Here is a 23,439-nt window from a genome sequence, read left to right on the forward strand (position 1 = left end):
TTTTTTTATTTGACAACCTAAGGGAAAAGAGGTCAGTGCCCCTGACTAAATTGTCAGGTATTACATGTTTAAAAAATTCTTGCATCATACTGTTTGAAAATCATTGCTCTAGGTCAAACAGTATTGAGAGATAATGGATTTCTCAGTCCAGGCAGCATAGTGTGACCAGGCATTCAGCTGAGACCAGAAAGGCTAATCCTTAGGAGAAAAGATCTAGAGTAAGAGATATTTTTATCACCCCATGGCCTGAAGCCCAGCAATGAGATGAGTAAGGAGGGTTACCATTAAATTATTTGCTTTCCTATACAAAATGCAATACTCTATAAAGGGTTACAACATTGTAGAGGAAGACAATAATGCACATAAGGGCAGAAATCAATGAGATAGAAAAAGGAAAAAGAATGGGAACAATCAAAGCCCGGAAATTATTTCCTTTTTAAAGGGACTAAAAATTAACAACCTTAGTAAGACTTCTTGAGAATGAAAACTAATTCCATGAATATTAGGGATGAAAGGAGATATTACTAGTCACAGAGAAAAATAAATATTTGGGAGTATTATAAAAGCTTTACACCAATAAATCTGATAGATTAAATGAAAAGTAAAATTTTACTTCTCTGGAATACATACCCAGGTAAACGACTGGCAGGCCAAATTGTAAGTGTATGTTTATATTTTACAAGAAATTACCAAATATTTGTCAGAGTGATGTACTATCTTACATTTCCACCGGCAATGTCTAAGAGATGAGTATGTGCGTTCTTAAGTCTGTTTGATTGCTACTCAGGATTTAAAAAAGAATTACCCGTGTGATAGATGTGTAGTGGTGTCTCCTGTGATTCTGATTTGCATTTTCCAATGACTAATGATGTTGAACATAATTTCATGTGCTTCTTTGTGCCATTTTTGTGAAATATCTATTAAATGTCTTTTACCCATTTTCTAGTTTGACTGGTTGGTTTTTGTATTGTTAACTTTTGAGCAATTTATGTATTCTAAATACAGATATGTATTACGCAAATATGTATTCTGCCAGATGTGTGTATGCAAATATTTCCTCCCGTGTTGTAATGTGTCTGCTCATCCTTTTCATAAGGTCTCTCACTGATTAGTAATGTTTGCATTGTTGTCTGGCCTCAGTGAGCATGTTCATGAGAGTTCATTTTAATTCTCTGTCAGGTAAACCATTTAACGTCATTTCATTAGGGTCAGTTTTGGAGATTTATCCTATTTCTTTTTTTGGACATCTTTTCCTGATTACTTTGTTTATTTATTTATTTTTTGGTGTCTGCATATTAGAAGACTCTCCCAGTCTTCACTTTGTAGGAGTATACAGAAGACGATTTCACAAAACATCCTGGAAAGTGATTTTGGGGGCCTCTACTAACACTTTTCCCTCTCCAGGGAAAAGCAGGCATCTATTTTTTTCCTGCTTTCTCTTGTGCTGGTCAGGAGAAAGAATCAGTGGCATTTACCATCCCAAGCTGCTGCCTCTATTCTTTCCCTGATAATTAGATCGTGCCAGACCCTTCAGTGCTCCAGGACTGGTGAGAAAGACACTAATTCTTTGAGCAATTTGGGGGAAGTGGAGGAACTGCCTGCTTGGATCAACTCTTTCCTACCCCAGGAGGAAGCAGAGAGCTGGGATTTTTTATCCACTCACTCTGTGCAGAGTTGGGGTGGGGATGAATCAATGGTGTATAGTAAGCACCACCTGGATTGCTGCCTCAGGGGCTTGACTGTGCTCACTGGACTTGTGAGCAACCACTTTCCTCCCCTGAGTCAAGGTGAGAACTAGAGGGATTCTTTCTGGTTATATGTCAGTGCTCTGGAGCAGAATCTCTGGTGAAGCCTATTCCAGACCTGCCTACTGGCTTTGGTAGGTCGGATTTTGCATTCTTTCAGGGCGTGCAGGAGGTTTTCAGTTAGTTCCTGGTTTCTCACAAAGGGAATTTGTCTGTGAATTATTGCTGAATTGTTGTGTTCATTGGGGTATGGAGGAGCCAGGACTTCCTACTGTACCGTCTTCCTGACCAGAATTTCATTTCATTTTTTCATTGAAACAAATTTTCATAGCTGTTTTAAAATCTTTGATAGTTTCAGCATGTGGCTCATCTCAATATTGACATCAGTGTTTACCTTTTCTCATTTTTTGCTGTGATTTCCTTGGTTGTTGGTATAGTGTGTGGTTTTTAGTTGCATGCTTCACATTTAAATAATCTAAATTTGAAAGCAATCACCCAGTTTAAGTGTCGATTTAGTGTGTTCTATTGTTCTAATGAGTAGTTAGCTTTTTGGGGTCTTTTGCTATTATTTTATTGTGCTCTGCTGGAACTTCAGCTGGATTTCTCCCGATAGTGCAACCTATAGTGGTAAAAGGTACTTTGCTGGGCCAACTTGTATTGCTAGGTGGAGTTGGGTGCTGAAGAACCCATGATATGGAGAGCATTTTCTTTGGCTGTTCTCCAGCCACTGGATGTCAGTGTGTTTCTCATTTGATCTCTGCCAGTGTATCTTAGTTAAGAAAAATCCTAACTGAGAAATCTCTCATGAGGATCCTTTTCTCTGTTTGGATGCAAGACCAGGCGTTGAGAATCTGAATTGCCCTCTGCTGCTGTGTATAGTTTGGGAAACTCTCTACTTTGTGAAGGGCTTGTAGCTACAATGGCTGCTGGCACCTGTACTGGCATGTGGAGATAGCTCCAACTGTTGCTTAGCATGGAGCAGGGTATGTTCAGCTGCTGTCAGTGGGTGGGGGATAGTGGTTAAGGCTAGTTTTGAGAAAAAGCAAATGGTTACTGATGGAGATGTATCTCTGGGAATTTAAAACGCATAAGCAAATTCATAGAAGAGAACTGGATACTAGTAAAGTTTTAATACCACAAGACTGACAAAGGAACAGGTCTGATTCTAGATATCACTAGACTTTTAAGGGAAGAAAAGGTAATATTTACTGAAAGAGAATATTGGGGGAGAACCTGGGGAGATTATTGCTATGAAAGTCCGTAGAGATGAGAACTTGAACTAAGGATGATCAAAAGGTGAAATATTAAAGACAAAAATCATTAGGAAATGTCAGTTAAGGTACTTTTGAGCACCTTAGAAAAACCAAGTGAGATGTTCACATTTGAAATCAAACTAATGTTAATTACATGCAGTTAGCAGTTATAGATCATACATTGAAGAAATGCAGCTGAGAGTCCTGATTTGCTTCTGGACTCTGGGTTTGGAAAAGTAGGCCTTGGAGCGTATCTTGGTGTTGCCCAAACACAGTCAGCCCTACCAGAGCAACCACAAGCTGTGGAGTGCAGAAATATTCAAGCCAGTCACAAACAGCTTCTGAATTGCCCTGCACCAGAGACCATCCAAAAGACTGGTAGTCCTAGCAGATCTACCTAATGCATAGAAACAAATACAAACAGGCAGCCAAATGGGGAGACACAAAAACAAGCCCAAAATGAAAGAACAAAAAAATTCTCCAGATACAGAGTTCAGAATACTGATCATAAGGATGCTGAACAGTATAAGAAAAGGAATGGAAACGCTGATGGAAATTAAGAATGACATAGTAAAAAAAAAATTGGAAGGAATAAACAGCAGAGTAGTGGAAGCTGAGAATCAGGTCAGCAAATGAGAAGACAGGGTAGAAAAAATAACCCAATCAGAGAACCAAAAAGAAAAAATAAAATTAAAAAACAGGAGGACAGTTTAAGGGACCTGTGGGACAACATGAATTGTAACAATATTCACATCGTCGGACTGCCAGAAAATGTAGAAAGGAAGCAAGGGTTAGAGAAACTGTTTGAAGAAATAATGGCAGGAAACTTCCCTAATCTGGTGAAGGAAAAAGTCACAGAAGTTTAGGAGACACAGGGAGTCCCAAGCAAGAAGCATCCAAAGAAGCCCACACCCAGACATATAATTAAAATGCTAAAAATTCAAGAGAAAGAGAGAATCGTAAGAGAAAAGCAATCTGTTACGTACAAAGGAGCCCCCGTAAGGCTGTCATCTGACTTCTCATCAGAAACCCTTCAGGCCAGAAGGGAATGGCATGAAGTATTCAAGGTAATGAAAAGCAAGGATGTGTAACCAAGACTACTCTATCCAGCAAGGCTATCATTTAAAATAGATGGTGAAATAAAGAGCTTCCCAGACAAAAAAAGGCTAAGGGAGTTTATCACCACCAAACCAGCTTTGCAAGAAATGTTAAAGGGATTGCTGTAAAAAAAAGTTGAAATAGAGAGAATGTGAAACATAGGGATAAAGAAATAAAATGGCAACATATAAGTACCTATCCAAAATAACCTTAAATATAAATGGATTAAATGCCCCAATCAAAACATAGGGTAGCTGAATGGATAAAAAAACAAGACCCAAACATATGTTGTTTACTAGAGACCCACCTCAGATCAAAAGATTCACACAGGCTGAAGAAACTCACAAAAAACTCTGGAGGACTTAAAGGAGAGATAGACAGCAATACAGTCACAGTAGGGGACTTTAACACCCCACTGACTTTACTGGATGGATATTCCAGACAAAAAATCAATAAGGATACTGATACACTAGATCAGGTGAATTAAATTGGTATTCACAAAACATTTCACCCCAAAGCTGCAGAATATGTATTCTCCTCAAATGAACATGGGACATTCTCAAGGACAGACAACACATGAGGACACAAAACAAGCCTACAAATTCAAGAAGACTGAAATCATATCAAGAATCTTCTCGGACATTTATGCCTCGGAATACTGTGCAGCTGTAAAAATGAAGGTTCCCTTCCCCTTTGAAACAGCATGGTGCGACCTGGAGAGTATTATGCTAAGCAAAATATGCTTAGTCGTAGAAAGACAAGTATCACATGATGTTACTCATATGTGGAATCTAATGAACAGAGTAAACCAATGAACAAAATAGATCCAGAGACATAGAAGCATGGGACAGACTGATGAATCTCAGAGGGAAGGCAGGTGTGAGTGGGTGGGGAGACATTAAGCTAAAAACTTACGTGCATATATGCATAACACATGGAAACACACAATAGTGTGGTGAAGGCCTAGTGGGGGAGGGATGAAGAAGGAGGGGATCAATGGGGGAAAAAGGAGGACATTTGTAATACTTTCAACAATAAATATAAATTTTAAAAAAAGAAATACCAGTGTGAAAGAAAATATAAGGTAGCTTATGCAAAATTTTTATTATTTATTTATTTATTTACTTATTATTTATTTGCACTAGTATTGATATAACTACTTGTGTACAAATTTTTATTAGAAAACATGCTTTCAATTCCTTGGGGTTATGCTTAGAAATAGAATATCTGGATCTTATGGTTATTCTAAGTTTAACTTTATGAGGAACCTCCAAACTGTTTTCCAAACCAGTTGCACCATTTAACATTCCCTTCTGCAATATTCAGTAGTTCCAAGCACTACTAATTATGTTTCCTTTTTTTAAATATATCTTTATTGTTGAAAGTATTACAGATGTCCCCCTATTTTCCCCCATTGACCTCCTCCTTCCCACTCCCTTCTTCTCCCCAGGTCTTTACTGCACTATTGTCTGTGTCCATCATATGCATATAAATTTTTCCCCCTGCATTCTTCCCTCTGAAAATCATCATTTTGTTGCATGCTTCCATGTCTCTGGATCTATTTTTTTGTCAGTTTATTTTGTTCATTAGATTCCACATATAAGTCAGATCATCTGATATCTGTCTTTCTCTGACTGGGGAACTGCCTTTTGACCCATTGATCCCACTTTTGGGAATATATCCTAAGAAGACCGAAACACCAGTTAGAATATATGCACCCCTATGTTCATAGGAGCATACTTGACAACAGTTAAGATGTGGAAACAGCCCAAGTGCTCATCAGTTGATGAGTGTATAAAAGAGGTCTTGAGCTTTTACACAATGGAATACCATGCATCTGTAAAAAAGAAGGATCTCTTATCCTTTGAGACAGCATGGAGGGACCTGGAAAGTAGTATGCTAAGCAAAATATTATTTTTCACTTTAATTGATTAGTGTAGTGAATATGAAGTGGTAACTCAGTTTGGTTTTTACTTGCATTTCCCTAATGATTGATGTTTGGTAACTTTTCAGTTGTTTCTGTTGGGCATTTTTATATGTTCTTTGGAGAAATGTTGACTTAAGTCTTCTGCATGTTTTTGACTATGTTATTTGTTTTTTTGATGTTGAATTGGACACTAAACCCTTATCAGTTATACAATTTGCAAATATTTTCTTCCATTTCATGAGTTGTGTCTTTCTAGACAATGGCTTTTGATGTGCATACTTTTTTCTAATTTTAAGGAACTCCAGTTTATTTTTTGTTGTTGTTTGTGCTTTCGCTGTCAGATCTCAGCAATGATTGCCCAATGCCATATCCAAATTTATGAAGATTTACCCCTATAATTTCTTGTAACAGTTTTATAGTTGCAGCTGTTATATTTGGATGTTTGGTCTATTTGGACTTAATTTTTGTATATAATGTGAAGTAATGATCTGATACTATCTTTGCATATAGATATTCAGTTTACCCAGCACAATTTGTTGACAAGACTCTTCTGTCTACATTGAATAATCTCAGAAGTCTTGTAAAATATCTACTAACTATAGATGTATGAATTTATTTATTAACCCTTATTTCTATTGCATTGGTCTATATATCTCTCCTAATACAGTAGCACAGTGTTTTGATTATTGTAGCTTTATAGTAAGTTTTTATTTTCAAAAAGTCTTAATCACTTTTAATTGGGTTATATATCTTTTTATTACTGAGTTGTATTATCTGTTTTTATATCTTTGATGCAAATTCTTTTTTAAAATGTATGCGCTATACCTACATACAAAACAGACATAAATACAGAACAGACTAATGCTTTCCAGAGGGGAGGAGGGTTTGTGATACTGGACAGAAAAGGTGAAGGGATTAATATGTACAAATTGATAATTACAGAACAATAACAGATATGTAGAGTACAGCATAGAAAATATAGTCAATAATATTGCAAAAGCTATGTATGGTTCCAAGTGGGTACTGAAAACAACAAGGGAAACACATTGTAAAGTATAACTACTATGCTCTTCACTGATACCAATACAAAATAATGTTAATATAAACTGTAATTGAAAAATAAAATTTAAATTAAAAAATAAATAATGAAATAAAATATGTGTATTGTGAACCATTTCATCTGGTCCATGGCTTCCTTTTTTTATTTCCTCCATAATAGTTTTTAAAAAAGTAATAGACCTTATTAGTTTCAGCAAATTTAGCTTTAAGAAAGATGAAGTAGAAAGTACAGAGTTCCCCTTCACCTTCCCAACTTCTTAGTTACCCCATTATTAACATCTTGTATTAGTATGGTGTTTGAATTACTATTTATAAGCCAATATTGATACATCACTATTAATTAAATCTTATAGCTTCCATTAGGTTTCATTTTCTCTGTTTCTCGTCTGCTTGTTTGCTTATTTTTTTTTCTAGATTCAATTGATAAATATTTATTGCCATTTTATTGTTCATATTATTTTTCTTTTTTTCCTTCTTCTTAAAGAAGAAGTACTACTTTAATGTATTACATTTCATGTAATACTGGTTTGGTGTTGACAAACTCCTTTAGCTTTTTCTTATCTGGGAAGCTCTTTATATGTCCTTGGATTTTAAAAGCTTCTATCAAAATTATAGAATTTAGAATTATAGCAAGAAATTGTAGGTAGATCAAAAGGAAATGGGATATCTGGTGAATAATATTGGTTAATGGCTAAATGTGCATGTTTCATAATGTCTACGAAGTGAGTATAAAAACCAAAACTTTATTTACAAATCATTCATGAATGTACCTTTATGTACTCCTGTTTAGGGACACTGCTTTTATCAAGGATATGCTGCAGAGATTCCAAAATCAGCTGTGACACTTAACACCTGTTCTGGACTCAGGTAATGGCATATTCCAGATATGTGCATGATTGACAATCTTGTGTAACCCCTTAATTTTTAGAAATTCCTTGAATGATAGAGTGAAAGCAAAGAAAATACAGGTTTGATTATATTTCTTCTCAGATATTTTCTTTTCCTCATCCTCCTCTTACATTTTTTATATTTAGTTGTCTCTATCCTAGGCTTACTGTCATAAAATTTATTTAGAAAAGGTCCACTAGTATAAATAATATTCATATGTATTAGCCATACTAGAACCATAGTGACTTGTAAATGCTATAATAGACAGGAGGTATAAAATTGGGTTGAAAGTTAATTTGAGTAAAATGGGATGATTCTTAGATTAAATTAGACCTTAAAGACCACTGTCAAATTTCTATAAAATGTTTTTATTTAGCATTGACTTATATTTCTCAGTGCGAAAAGTATATTAATTACCATTATGTGTTTTTATATGTTTAAATATTCAGGGGATTATTGCAGTTGGAGAATATCAGTTACGGGATTGAACCATTGGAATCTGCAGCTGATTATGAGCATGTTCTTTATCAAATAAAGAATAATGAAGTTGATTTTCTCCCCTTACAAGATAATCATCCTATGATTCAACTGGGAGATCAGGCCTACAGGATTCTGGTGAAGTCAGAAGTAAGCAACCATTTTCTGAAATCTCCATTTTTGCTACTTTTGATAAACTTACATTGAAATTTGTTACATTTGGAAAACAAACAAACTGATATTAATTATATTAAAATCTTCTCTTGTAAGATATTTATTTTAAATATGCGAATATATGAATTAAAATATGTTAATTCATATAAAATTTAGAAATGAAATGTAAGTCAACTTGAAGAATAGTGAATGAATGTAAAAACATTCAGATAAGACCATATGCATTTTCTGTGCTGTTTGTACCTGAGGTATATAACGTTTTTATTCCTGAATTTATTTAAAAAAACTGAAATGCACATAGCCAAGTCTTGAGATACAAGATTGAATGTGTATTTCATAAAAATACAACTTCGTGTTGTACTTTGAAATAAATGATGCTTTCTTTCAAAAGCCAAAAAAAAAAGTAATAGATATAAACACATATTCTTACATTTCCCTATTTGCAAGTATTGTTACTGAATTTGCATCGTACTAATAGAATGATACTCAGATTTGCTGATTATTACTTTGTCAGTATTTTCCTTGCCAATACTTATTTTTTCTTTGTAAAAAAGTAGTATTTTGACAGAAAATTTAAAAGCAGAAAAAGTCAAGATGTTGTACCAAATATCATTATCTAGAGATAGTGCTTTTAGAATGTTGGTCCAATTCTTTGAACATATCTACTTATAAATGTGGATTTATAAATGTATAGATTTTTTTAAACAAAAAATAGCCTATGTGTGTTTCTTTGAAATTTCCTTTTTGCTCTTAAGAGGACAATGCATTTTTAAAATTTAATTATTTGAATTTAATAAAATGTAATTTAATTATTAAATTACCTTTGCATACATTATTTTAAATAATATTGGCTAACATTGATAAAAATATTAAATATATGTATAAATAAGAAAAGTAAGAATGGACCACAGTGCCATTGCCTAGAGGTAAAAGTCGTTGTGGAATCCACTGCAATCATTTTGATGTATATTCTGTTACACAAGTTTATATATTTATGCATAAACTTAAAATTTATATACTTAAAAAATTGTCATATTTTGCATATCTATAATTTTATTTAGTCAATACATGGACTTCGTGAATGTGTCATTTTTTTAAATGTTCACCAAAGGTTATTTTTTCTATTCCTTTTCAGATAGAGTAGAAGTGAGGGGTGGGGAGACATCGATGTGAGAGAGACACATCAATTGGTTGCCTCTAGCACAGGCTCGTCCAGGGTGGGGATCAAGCCTACAACTGAGGTATGTGCCCTTGACCAGAATCAAACCAGGGACTCTTCAGTCCATGGGCTGATGCTCTAACCAGTGAGCAAAAGGGCTGGGGCATTGTGCCAAATTTTTGAGCACTAACACTTTGCTTATAAATACTTGCATGTAAAAGTGGGCATTATTTTCAAAGGTTTTTTTACTTCCTTTTTTACCTTCCTCCTTAAGAATATTTATACAATTTTTCATTTTAACATTATTGGTTAAATAAATCAATCTCTGTCCACATGTTCTCATCAAATTGGATTTTTGTTAAAGAGAAGTCAAACAAATAGCAATGAATAAAACTGAAATTTAATTTACGATAAACTGCCTCTCATTGTTACTCTAATTTGCTTTTATTTATTTTGGCAAGGTATTGGTTCCAGTACAATTAATAAAATGGTTGTTTCAGAAATCCATAAAAATGATAAAACATAAACATATATAGAGACAAAAGTTTCATTTTTAATGAAACTAGGATTTGACCCCAACCTTTATGGCAGCTCAGGAAAACACCTGCATGTTGCAATACAACACTGGACACAACTTAAGGCAATTGTGCAACTAAAGTAGAGCTCTATCACATAAAGTAGTTAAAAAACCTTTGAAGGATTCTATGAAGACTCTTCTGTGGCAAAGGGAATACCTGAAGGGGGAACATGCTTTGGGAAAGACAAATAATACTTCTCATGCAGCCAACCCATTCCGAAGAATCATCAATAAGAGAGGGATTGAAAGAGATAGAGAGATAATATATAGTCCCAGCTGCCATGGTTTGAAATCCCAGTCTGTCAGTCCATAGCCACATTAACTTGGGGAGTAAAAAAATCTTCCTGTGTTTACATTTTCATCTCTAAAGAGCCAATAAGGAAAATAATATCTAACTATTAGAATTATTTCACAGGTCAAATAAGTTTATAAATGGAAATAACTTAGCATAACATGTGGAGAAAATAAGCAATCAATAAATGTCACTCCTACTACAATTAATATTTACTAACCATATTTTCTAATGTAGTAGAGCAAAATAATTGGAAGTAATTAGAAGGGTTCAGATATAAAACTAAATGTAATCATAAAATAAAAGAGAGACAAAAATTTCAGAACCTAGAAGAAACCAGGGATATCACTGCAGGAATGGAGATAATTAGGTGTTGGCATGTGTTTTTGAATTTGTTCTTACACAGACAAACAAGCCCCAAATGAAAGAACCAGAGAAATCTCCAGAAAGAGAACTAAATGAAATGGAGAGAAACAATCTATCAGATACAGAGTTCAGAATACTGATTGTAAGGATGCTGAACAACATGAGAAAAAAGAAAACTATGAAGGAAATGAAGAACGACATAAAAATAAAGAATACATTGAAAGAAATAAATAGCAGATTAGAGGAAGCTGAGGATCGGATCAGTGAATTAAAAGACCTGGTAGAAAAAAATCAATCAGAGATCCAAAAAGAAAAAACAAAGAACAAAAGGAATAAGGGAGCTGTGGGACAACATGAAATGGAACAATATTCACACCATAGGAGTGCCAGAAGAGGTCAAAAGTAAGGAAGGGTTAGAGAACCTGTTTGAAGAAATAATGCCAGAAAACTTCCCTAACCTGGTGAAGGAAAAAGTTACACAAGTTCAGAAGACACAGAGAGCCCCAAGCAGGAAGAATCCAAAGACTCCCACGCCCAGACACATCATAATTAAAATGCCAAAAATTCATGACAGATCGAATCTTAAAGGCAGCAAAAGAAAAGCAATCTGTTACTTCCAAGGGATTTCCCATTAGGCTGTCAGCTGATTTCTTATCAGAAACTCTACAGGCCAGAAGGGACTGGCATGAAGTATTCAAGGTAATGCAAAACAAGGATCTGAAAGCAAGAGTACTCTATCCAGCAAGATTATCATTCAAGACAGATGGTGAAATAGAGCTTCCCACACTCAAAAAAAGGGTAAAGCTGTTTATCACCACCAAACCAACATTGCAGGAGATGTTAAAGGAACTGCTGTAATTAGAAGTAGAAATAGAAGCATTGCAAGAAATGTTAAAGGGACTGCTGTAATAATAAGAAATAGAGAGAGAAACATAGGCATAAAGAATTAGAATGGCAATAAATAGGACCTATCAATAATAACCTTAAGAACTTTAAGGGAGATATCAATAATACAGTCACATTCATGGACTTGAACACCCAACTGTCTCCACTGGATAGATCTTCTAGACAAAAAGTCAACGAAGAAACAATGATTAAATGGCACACTAAATCAGATGGATTTAATTGATATTTACTGAACATTTCACCCCAAAGCTACAGAATATACACTCCTCTCAAGTGCACATGGGTCATTCTCAAAGATATACCACATGTTAGGACACAAAACCAGTCTCTACAAGAGACTATAATTTCAAGAATATTGAAATTATATCAAGCATCTCAGATCACAAGGGCATGAAACTAGAAATCAACTACAGAAAAAAACACTCAAAAACATTCAAACACCTGGAGGCTAAATAGCATGTTATTAAACAATGAATGGGTTACCAATAAGATCAAGAAAGAAATCAAAAACTTCTTGGAAACAAATGAAAATGAACACACAACAACCCAAAGTCTACAGGACACAGTGAAAGCAGTCCTAAGAGGGAAGTTCATAGCACTGCCGGCATACCTTAAAAAGGCAAGAAAAGTTTTTAGTAAACTCTCTGACGCTACAACTTAAGGAAAATACAAAATTTAAAGGGAATGAAAGCCAATGTTGATATTATTTTATATTCTCATACTGCCTGATAGGTGCCGTGTATTGTTTTAAGAGTTTTACATATAACCTGCTTTTCAAAATCTTTCATCGATTCTAGAATTAATACCATTACCAAATGTAGGCAACAATGTGAAACCATTGGCACTTAATTCTTGGTGAAAATGCAGAATGATCAAATGACTTTAGCAAACAATCTGGCACTTTCGGATCACTTTACACACCCACAATTGTTATATGACTCAGGTATTCCATTTCTAAGTACCAAGAAAAATGAAAGAAAAAACTGCACAAAGACCTGTATAAATATTAATATTTATAACAGCTTTATTTATAATAGCTAAACTGTCTGCATAAGCCAGATGATCAACAGGTAAATGTATAAACAAGTTGCAATGTATATCTTCAATGGCACACTACTTAGAGCAAAACTAATGAATTACTAATAATCATAACACATATGAATGCAGAATGAAAGAAACCAGATAGAAATGAGTACATGCCATATAATTCTATTTATATGAAATTCTAGAATAGATCGTTGTAACCTATGTTGAAAAAAGCAGATCATTGGTTTCCTTGAGCCATGTAGGCTATTGACTTGGAAGAGGGTAATGGGATCATTCTTTGTCTTACTTATGGAATAGTTACATGGCTGTATACATTAATACCAATGCATATAACTGTGTACTTAAACTGGATGCATTTTATTGGGTGTCAGCCACAATAAAGTTAATATAAATAATTAAAAGTATAAAAATAATGAGAAAATAGAGGCAGTGCTTGGTGGAAAGTTGATGGGAGTCTGTTAGCTTGAAGGTTGGGAGAGGATCCTAGAGGAACGTTTTGAGAGGAAGGAAATATGACTTCTCCCTCATTGCAGTAACTTTTTCTGAGGATTCTAATTATAAAAAATATAAAGTAAAAGCTTCTGACTTGTTCCTAAAATATTTGTTTGGAAGCTCACCTGCTTATTTACTTAGCATCCATCCTCTTATTTTCCTATTATCTGTATCTTTATGTATCTGTATTTATCTATCTATTCATCTATATTTCTCTGTGTGTACGTATGTAATGTACATAATTACAAACAATATAATAATTTTAAAAATGTTTTATTTAATTCATGTCCCGTTTCACAGAAAAAATCAGATGTTGCACTATTGAAAAGAACTCTGAAAATACAAGTCATTATGGATAAAGCCTTGGTACGCATTATTGATACGTTTCATCATATCTTTGTTTTGTGTTTAAATGCAGAGGGAATAAGAAAAAGAAACATGCTTTCTTTGCAGTACAGATATATTTTACTGTGTTCAAAATATGTACCTCAGTACAGCAGGGCATAAAGAAATGTCAATCTCCTCTTCATCGAAATAGGGGACCAGTATTTACGGTATTGACATCTAAATCAGTATAGAATTCTAGTAACAATGTATAACTTGTATGTCTGGAAGGCTTCTACTACACTATAATCTATTGGATTATAACTAGCTGCAGATATTTCTGAATCCACCACAAATTGTGGTGAAATTTTCTTTCTTAAATTGATTTCTGTTTTAAAACAAGCTATTTCATGTAATACTCAATTGGTGATCCTTGTTATTGAGTATTTTCTTTTATAAGATTATTTTATGCTTTATAAACATTTGGGTTCCCCTGTGGAAGTTCTAGATGTGAATGACAGGAAGACTCATTCATAGGAATGTTCATTTAGTTATGGAAATTTTTCACAAAGTCATATGGATAGGAAGTAAAAACATCTGATCTGTCCATTTATCACTGATATTTTTCCATGAGATCTCTCAATGACTGCCATACTGTTCTATATTTTGTTCATAAAAGGAAATATTAAGAGCTTTAAATAATGTTTAATAAAAACAGTAATAGGGAAGAATAGATGGACAAAATAATGAAGAACAAGTAGGTATAATTTTATTTTCCAGGAGATAAATTACATGCATATGTTTTCCTCTTTTAATAATACACGCAGTGTGTATATTTTTGTACCTTTGCTTTATTTTATTTTTTAATCCTCACTCGAGGATATATTTTCCATTACTTTTTCTGAGAGAGAGAGAGAGAGAGAAACATTGATGTGAGAGAAACACACCAACTCGTTGCCTCCTGCACGCGCCCTGACTATGGCCAGGGAATGGAACTCAGGACCCTTCAGTCCAGGGACCAGTGCTCCAACCTCTGAGCCAAACTTCCCAGGGCTCAAATACCTTTGTTTTATACATGCTATTTTGTAAACTATTTTATGCGTTATTGATGTGTTACTTCAATTTAATATTAATGTTTATATATTGTCCAATCAATATATTTAATATAATTTAATCTGTTTTATGAGCTAACCCCCTTTGAAGGCATTTAGATTTTTATTGTTGTTGTTACATGGGAATAATACTATTTGGCACCCAAACCAGGATCATAGGCATTGGAATTATGCTATACCACAGCCACCCCAAGAGGTTGCTAAAATTAAATCTAGACAGCTTACTTTCCTGTTTCCAGTAGGTATATGCCTTCTTACTGTTCCAATAACAAGAGAAGGCATTTTGAATGCAAATATTATCCTGCAAAAAAACCTCTGAAGAGTTTTGTGTTTGTTTTTTTAAAATAATATCCCTCTTTTTGTGTTCAAGTTATCTGTCTTTAATTTTAAAGTATGATTCTGTAAACAGCCTATTGATAGGTATTTTTTCTCTACCCCATCAGATAATCCCTGCCTTTTCATTAGAAGATTTAGTTGATTTATGTTTATTAAAAGTGCTGATACCTATGGGTATAGGTGAAGTACTACTCTCCTACTAGTGTTCTCTTTGTTCAATCCATTGTTTACTACTTTGTTCCTCCTTTGCTACACTTGGATTAGTGGGTTATTTTAGCATTTATTTTTCTCTCTTGTTTGTTTTCTACTAAAGCTTTTCATTCCCACCCCTCAAACCAGTGGGTTCTCTACAGCAGGAGTGGGGAACTTCCAGCCCACGGGCCATATAGGGACCACAAAATCATTTCATCTGGCCCTGCCAAGGCAACTGCAGATGGGACTCAAAATTCACTAAATCTAGGAGTAAATGATGTTATAAATATCCAGATGGCCCTTGGCAGAAAAAAGGTTCCCTATCCCTACTCTAGAGGTTCCAATGAATATTCCTTACTTATCATGATGTAGAATTAATGTTACAACCCTTCATATATAATGTAAAGCCTTTACAACAATAAAGTTCCATTTAGCACCTTTGTGATGTTATTATATTTTACTCCTCCATGCATTATATACCACAAAATAAATTACTTGAAATTGAACTTTCAGTTGTGGCATGTATAAAAAATTTAAGGAAATAAAAAAAGTATTTCATTTTTTTTCACATATTTACCATTTCCAAAACAATTTATTTTTCTTCTGGTTCTTTGTTTCTGATATTTCCGTGTAGCCTGTTGAATTATCTTCAGCTTTTGTTCATCTAAGTTATCTTTATCTTCACTTTTAAGAGGTTAAAAAGTTACAAAGATTAGATTAACACAAAGAACACCTATATTCTCTCTACTTAGATTTATAAATATGGTATCCCATTATCACTTGTGCTCTCTCCATTTGCAAGTTGTAAATAGCATCATGGAGCTTAATTTTTTTCCAGTGTAAATTTATGTAGAACAAGATTATTATTTTATATCACCACAGTCTAGTTATCCTTCTAAGTAAAAATAACATTGTCAAAATACTTATCAAGTCTACTATAACTTAACTGCACTGTGGTGGAAAATGTGATCTACATGATACTATGTTTTATATCCAAAGACCTGTTTTTTGGCCTAATATGAGTCAGTAGTTATAAAACTTTCATGTATATTTGAAAACTATACATTTCCAATTGTTTAATTTAAGCTTTTATATATGTATATTATTTCCAAAGTTTGTTTGAGTTTCCCAATTACAGTTAACATACAATCTTACATTATTTTCATGTGTACAAAATAGTGATTAGACATTTATATAACGTACCAAGTAATCCCCTCTCATAAGTCAAGTACCCATGTGATACCATACATAATTATTACAATATTACTATGTTCCCTATGTCAACCAATGTTTTTCGGCATCAATTCAGCACCAACTGGAATCCCCAATTTGGGGTGCAGTGAAGAAGAAAACTTTATTCAGTGCCAAACAGCTCAACTGTAGTACAGCACAGCTGTGAAAACAGCACAGCTTTGAGGCAGCCCTGGGGCCAGGCAGCCCTTGGGGCCAGGCCCCTCTCCAGCTTGTCGGCTCTTCTTTGCTCTGCTCCTTGCCAGTCTCATTGCACTGCACTGTGTTCCACTGGGCTTTGGTCTGCTGCATTCTGTGCCAGTCTGCTCTGGCCTATGCAAGTCGGCTCTGCTCCAGCAAGACATTTTAGGTTTTTCAGTTCAGCCAGGGAAACACAGTCTTCAGTCTTCCCTGGAAAAGGAATGTGCTTCCTGAGCCAGAGGGGAGCTGGCTTATGTAGACAGAAATGGTCTCCCTTGGTCCCTGATTATTCCATCCTCATGCAAATGAGGATTCCAAATCCTTGCAGTTTGATTGGTCCAAAAGGCATTGTGCTCATTGGTCAGAATAGAGCCACACTGGTTGGTCAGAGCTGCACAGCTCTGGGTTGAAAGGGGATTCCAAGAACTCCTTTATAAGGGCTGGCTCAGATGGTAGAATCACAATTCATGCAGGTTAAGTTCAGACTTCTCTCTGAAGTGCAGTTTGCATGAGAGGTCCCTGTGTAGAAATGGCTGCTAGGCTCTGTTTTTTAAAATCTGTGCCTAGTTAGCCAACAGGAACCCTTTTTAGTGCGTATCTTCTTTCTCAAGTTTCACACCTATGCGGTAGTTTATATCCCTATGGTTGCTGTTTTTTTAAGTGGCAATTTGTACATTGTAATCCCAACCCACTTTAAACTCATTTTTTCCCTCCCTCCAAACTGGCAACCATCAATTTCTTTTCTGTATCTAAGAGTGTGTTTCTGTTTTGTTTATTTATTTTTTTAGATTCCACGTGTAAGTGAAATCATATGGTATTTGTATTTGTGTGAATTATTTCACTTATTTTTTAACATTTATTTATTCATTATTTTTGCTAATTAAAAATTTTTAATGTTGATATATTGCAGCTGTCCCCCATCCCTCTCCGTCTTTGCTAACCTCCACCTACCACTGTCTCCCCCCTCCCTTGGCCTTCAGTAAACTATTTTCTGTGTCCGTGCAGTATGCATCTATGTTCCTTAGTGAATCCCTTCACCTTCTTTATGTAGTCACACTCTCCTCCCTCCCCTCAGGCACCCGCCACTTTCCACAACACTTTCTAGGTCCACCCATGTTGTAGCAAATGGCAAGATTTTATTTTATATTTTTATTCCTGAGTAATATTCCATATTCCATTGTATATATGTAACTCATCGTTTTAAAAAAATTTTTATCTTTACTGTTGAAAGTATTACAGATGTCCCCCTTTTTTCCCATTGACCCCTTTTATCCCCCCCCCCCAGGCCTTCACCACACTATTATCTGTGTCCAGGGGCTATGCATATAAATTCGTTGGTTAATATCAAGCCACCCACCTACCCCTGCCTTCCCTGTGAGATTCGTGTCTGTTCCATGCTTCTATGTTACTGGTTCTATTTTGTTCATTAGTTTATTTTGTTCTTTAGATTCCACATATCTTTAATCATTTATTTGTCAATGGACACGTAGGTGCCTTCCATATCTTGGCTATTGTACATAATGTTGAAATGAACATGGGCATGCAAGTATATTTTCAAATTACTGTTTTGGATTTCTTTGGATCAATATACCCAGAAGTGGAAATGATGACCATATGGTAATTCTATTATTTAATTTAATTTATTTTTTATTACATTTATTGGGGTGATATTGCTTAATAAAATTATATAGGTTTCAAGTGTACAGTTCTATGATACATTATCTGTGTGTTGCATTGTGTGCCCACCACCCCAAGTCAAATCTTCTTCCATCACTATGTATTTTACCCCCTTTACTATACCCCCTTCCCTGTGGTAAACACCATAATGTTGCCTATGTCTATGAATTTTTGTTTGTTTGTATTTCTTGTTTGTTCATTTGTTGCTTTCAGTTTTATATCGCACATGTGAGTGAAACTATATGGTTCTTTTTCTATTTGAGTAATTTCACTTAGCATGATACTGGCAAGACCCATGTATTTTTAATTTTTTGAGGAACCTCCAAACTGTTTTCCATTGTGTTGTTGATCTATTGATGTTGGCAATTCTGACAGGTGTGAATTAATATCTCATTATGGTTTTAATTTACATTTCCTTGATGATTAGTGACGCTGAGCATCTTTTCATGTGTCTATTGGCCATCTGTATGTCTCCTTTGGAGAAGTGTCTATTTAGGTCCTCTGCCCATTTTTAAATTGGATTTTTTGTGTGTGTTAAGTTGTGTGAATTTCTTATATATTTTGGATATTGACCCTTTATCAGGTATATCATTGGCCAATATCTTCATACATTCAGAAGGTTGATTTTCATTTTTTTTTTTTTTTGCCTTCCTTTGTTGTGCAAAAACTCTTTAGTTTGATATAGTCCTATTTGTTTATTTTTTTATTTTATTACCTTTGCTTGAGGGGATATTTCCGAAAGTATATTACTAAGAGTGATGTCAAATAGTTTACTGCCAATGTTAAGTTTAAGGTCTCAGATTTCAGTCTTTAATCCATTTTGAGTTTATTCTTGTACATATATGCTATAAGAAAGTGATCCAGTTTCATGTGTCTGTCCATTGATTCCAGATTATTTATTGAAGAGACTGTCTTTACCCCAATATATATTCTCGCCTCATTTGTCATAGATTAATTAATCATATAGGTGTGGGTTCATTTCTGGGCTCTCTATTCTGTTTCATTGATGTATGTGTCATGGAGTACAATGCTGTTTTTATTACTATAGCCTTGTAATATAGTTTAATATCAGGTAGCATGATACCTCCAATTTTGTTCTTTCTTAAGATTGCTTTGGCTATGAAGGGTCTTTCTCATTCCATATACATTTTGGGATTTTTCTAGTTCTCTGAAAATGCCATTGGTATTTGGGTAGGAATTGCATTGGATTTTTAGATTGTTGTGGGTAGTATGGACATTTTAAGATAATAATTCTTCCTGTGCATGAGCACGATATATCCTTCTAGTTATTTGTATCTCTTTCAATTTCTTTAATGTCGCATACTTTTCTGAGTACAGGTGTTTCACCTTGGTTAAATTTATTCCCAAGGTACTTTATTCATCTTGTTGCAATTCAAAATGGGATTTTTTTAAAACTTCTCTCTCTGTTACTTTGTTATTGGTGTATAAAAATACAACCCATTTCTCAATATCGATACTGTATTTTGCTACTTTACTGAATTCACTTACTAGTTTTAAAACTTGTTGGTAGATTCTTTAAGGTTCTCCCTATATAGTATCATGTCATCTGAAAATAATGGTAGTTTTACTTCTTTCTTTCCAATTTGGATGCCTTTTATTTCTCTTTCTTGTCTGATTGCTGTGGCTGTCTTCCAATACTATGTTGAATAAAAGTGGTGAAAGTGGACAACCTTATCTTGTTCCTGATCTTAAAGGAAAACTTTTCAGCTTTTCATGGTTGAGTTTGATGTGAGCTGTGTGTGTGTCATATATGGCCTTTATTATGTTGAGGTTTGTTTCCTCTGTCCTTGTTTTTCTGAGAGTTTTTTATCATAAATGGATGTTGGGTTTTGTCAAATGATTTTTTAAAAATGTATTGGTGTGATCATATGATTTTTACCCTTCACTTTCTGAATGTGATGTATAACGGTATTTGATTTGCAGATATTGAACCAGGCTTGCATCCCCTGAAAAAATCCCACTTGATCATGGTATATGACCTTTTTAATGTATTACTTAATTTATTTTGCTAATATTTTATTGAGGAGTTTTACATTGATGTTCACTGGGGATAATGATACTGCCAAAGTAGACTTTCTTTGGAATGTCTTTGATTTTATTATCAGGCTAATGCTGGCCTAGTAAAATGAGTTTGGGAGCCTTCTTTCCTCCTGAATTCTTTTCGGAATATTTGAAAAGATAGGTATTAATTATTTGAATGTTTGATAAATTCACCCGTGAAGCCATCTGGTGTAGCTCTTTTGTTTGTTGATAGTCTTTACTGCTGATTTGATTTCATTAGTAGTTTTCTGTTCAGTTTTTCTGTTTCTTTCTGATCTAGCCTTGTAAGATTGCATGTTTGTAGGAATTTGTGTTTCTTCCAGGTTGTCCAGTTTGTTGGCATAGAATTGTTCATGCTATTCTTATATAATCCTTTGTATTTACATGGTATCAGTTGTCACTTTCATTTCTGATTTTTTTAAAATTTGCACCTTCCCCCCCTCCATTCTCTCTCTCTAGATTCTGTCTAATTGCCCATAGATTTTGTTTATCTCTTCAAAGACCCTCCTTTTGGTTTCATTGATCTTTCCTATTGTTTTTGTTAAGGCTATTCTTTGTTTACTTTCACTGTGATCTTTAATATTTTCTTCATTTTACTCACTTTGAACGTTGTTCTTTTTCTACTTGCTTGAGGTGTAGTTACATTGTTTATTTGAGATTATTTTCGTTTCGTGAGTTAAGCCTCTATTGCTAGAAATTCCCCTTCTAGAACTACTTTGGCTGTGTACCATAGATTTGGGGTCATTTGTTTTCATTTTTATTTATCTCAGTGTATCTTTTTCTTTTTTTATCTCATTGTTAATTCACTTATTGTTTATCATGTCATTTATCCTTTATATGTTTTGTGATTTTCAGTTTTCTCCTGTTGATTTTTATTTCATACAGTTGTGATTGCAGAAGACGCTTGATGTGATTTTAGTCTTCTCAGTTTTTTTTTAAAATCCTCACCTGGATATAGGTTTTTATTGATTTTTAGAGAGAGAGACATCGATGATGATCTATGTGAGAGAGAAATATCGATTGTTTGCCTCCCATATGGTCCCTGATCAAGGATTAACTCATAACCCTTTGGTGTACAGGATGATGTTCCACCAACTGAGCCACACAACCAGGGCCAGTCTTCTCAAATTTATTGAGACTTGTTTGTGGCCTAACGTGTGGTCTGTTCTACGAAATTATCCATGTGCACATTAGGGAAATGTACATTCTGCTGCATTTGGGCAAAATATCCTAAAAATATCAATTAAGTTCATCTGATTAATGTGCTATTTAAGGGCACTTTTACCTCATTGATATCAATAATGTGTTAAAGTCCCCTACTATGACTGTATTACTTTCAATATCTCCCTTTATATCCATCAATATCTGCTTTATATATTTAGGTATTCCTATGTTCAGTGCATAGACATTTATGAAAGTTACATTCTCTTGTTGGATTGCTGTTTATTGTTATGAAATGTCTTTCTTTGTCTCTTGTTACAATCTTTGTTTTGAAGTGTGTTTTTTTAATGTAAGTATTGCTATTCCAGCTTTTTAAAAATTTTCATTTGCAAGAAATAACTTTTTAAATCTCTACTTTCAGTCTGTATGTCTTTTGATCTGAAGTGGGTATTATATAGGCAGCATATATATGGGTCTTGTTTTTTTATCCATTCAGCCAAACTATATCTTTTGATTAGAGCATTTAGTCCAATTAAATTTAAAGTAGTCATTGATAGGTATATAGTTATTGACATTTTATTAATAGTTTTCTGTTTGTATTTCTTTTTTTTTTCTCTTGCTGTCTTCTCTTGTGTGTGGATTCTATAGTGTGTGTTTCGATTCCTTTCTCTTTATTTCTTGTATATCTCTTGCTGATTTTTTGGTTTTTGTTAAGTTGTGTTTCCTATATAGCAAGCTAAGTTTTGAGAAATCTATTTTAATTTCATGGTCGCTTAAGTTTGAAAACCTCCTAAATTCTCTACAATTTTACTCACCTCTCCAAGTTTATGTCTTTGTTACTATTTTTTTACTTCCTTTGTGCATGTATGTCTGTGTGTACACCTTAATTTCTTGTGATTACACATGATCTTCCTATTTTGGATTTTTAACTTTTGAGCTTTAACATTGGTTGAACCACTGCCTTTATTGTTTGCCCTTGTCATAGAGAATTTTTTTCTTTTATATATTTTCTTTCTTTTGCTAGACAAAAATAACCAAATTTAATACATATATGTGTATTTGAATCTCATATGCATGAGAAAGTTAGAGATCCTACATGCAGAAGAGGTTCAGAGATAGAAAGGGGGATTCACATTTGACATTATGACATTTGAACTAGGGATGAGGTAATATGCCTTTGGGGTTTCAAAGGTCACTGCAGGATGATAGTAAGAGCATGTGTTTAGTAAATAAAAGTTTTCCTTGCCATGTCAGTGAGCTAAAAGGTTATTACTGTTAATCTCTGATATTTATATTTTTGATCTTGTGTATTCTTCTTAAAGAAAACCTTTTAACATTTTTTGTAATGGTGGTTTAGAAGTGATGAACTTTTTTATTTTATTCTCGTCTAGGAAAGTCTTTATCTCTCCTTTGATTCTAAATAATACCTTTACTGGGTAGGGCAATCTTAGTTGTAGGTCTTCGTTTTTCATAACTGAATATTTTGTGCCAATCCCTCTGGCCTGCAAAGTTTCTGTTGAGAAATCAGCTGACAGTCTGATTTACTTTGTAAGTAACTAACTGCTTTTCTCTCGCTGCTTTTAGGATTCTCTCTCTGCCTTTAACATTGAGTATTTTAATAAGGTGTGTCTTGGTGTGGACCTCTTTGGGTTCATCTTGTTTGGAACCCTCTGCGCCTCCTGGAT

The 23,439-nt window shown here is 34.2% G+C and overlaps 1 protein-coding gene across 1 annotated transcript in view; it reads left to right on the forward strand.

Moving 5' to 3' along the window:
• Nucleotides 1–23,439, forward strand: part of LOC308553269 (A disintegrin and metallopeptidase domain 3-like) — a 98,638-nt gene that overhangs the window by 17,622 nt on the left and 57,577 nt on the right. The window contains exons 5-7 of the mRNA XM_081129086.1: nt 7,873–7,949; nt 8,420–8,597; nt 13,761–13,826. Of these exons, the coding sequence (XP_080985212.1) occupies nt 7,873–7,949; nt 8,420–8,597; nt 13,761–13,826 (321 nt within the window). The remainder of the gene's footprint in view (nt 1–7,872; nt 7,950–8,419; nt 8,598–13,760; nt 13,827–23,439) is intronic.

Source organism: Miniopterus schreibersii, assembly GCF_964146895.1.
Source record: "Miniopterus schreibersii genome assembly, chromosome: 2".
Classification (NCBI taxonomy): Eukaryota; Metazoa; Chordata; class Mammalia; order Chiroptera; family Miniopteridae; genus Miniopterus; species Miniopterus schreibersii.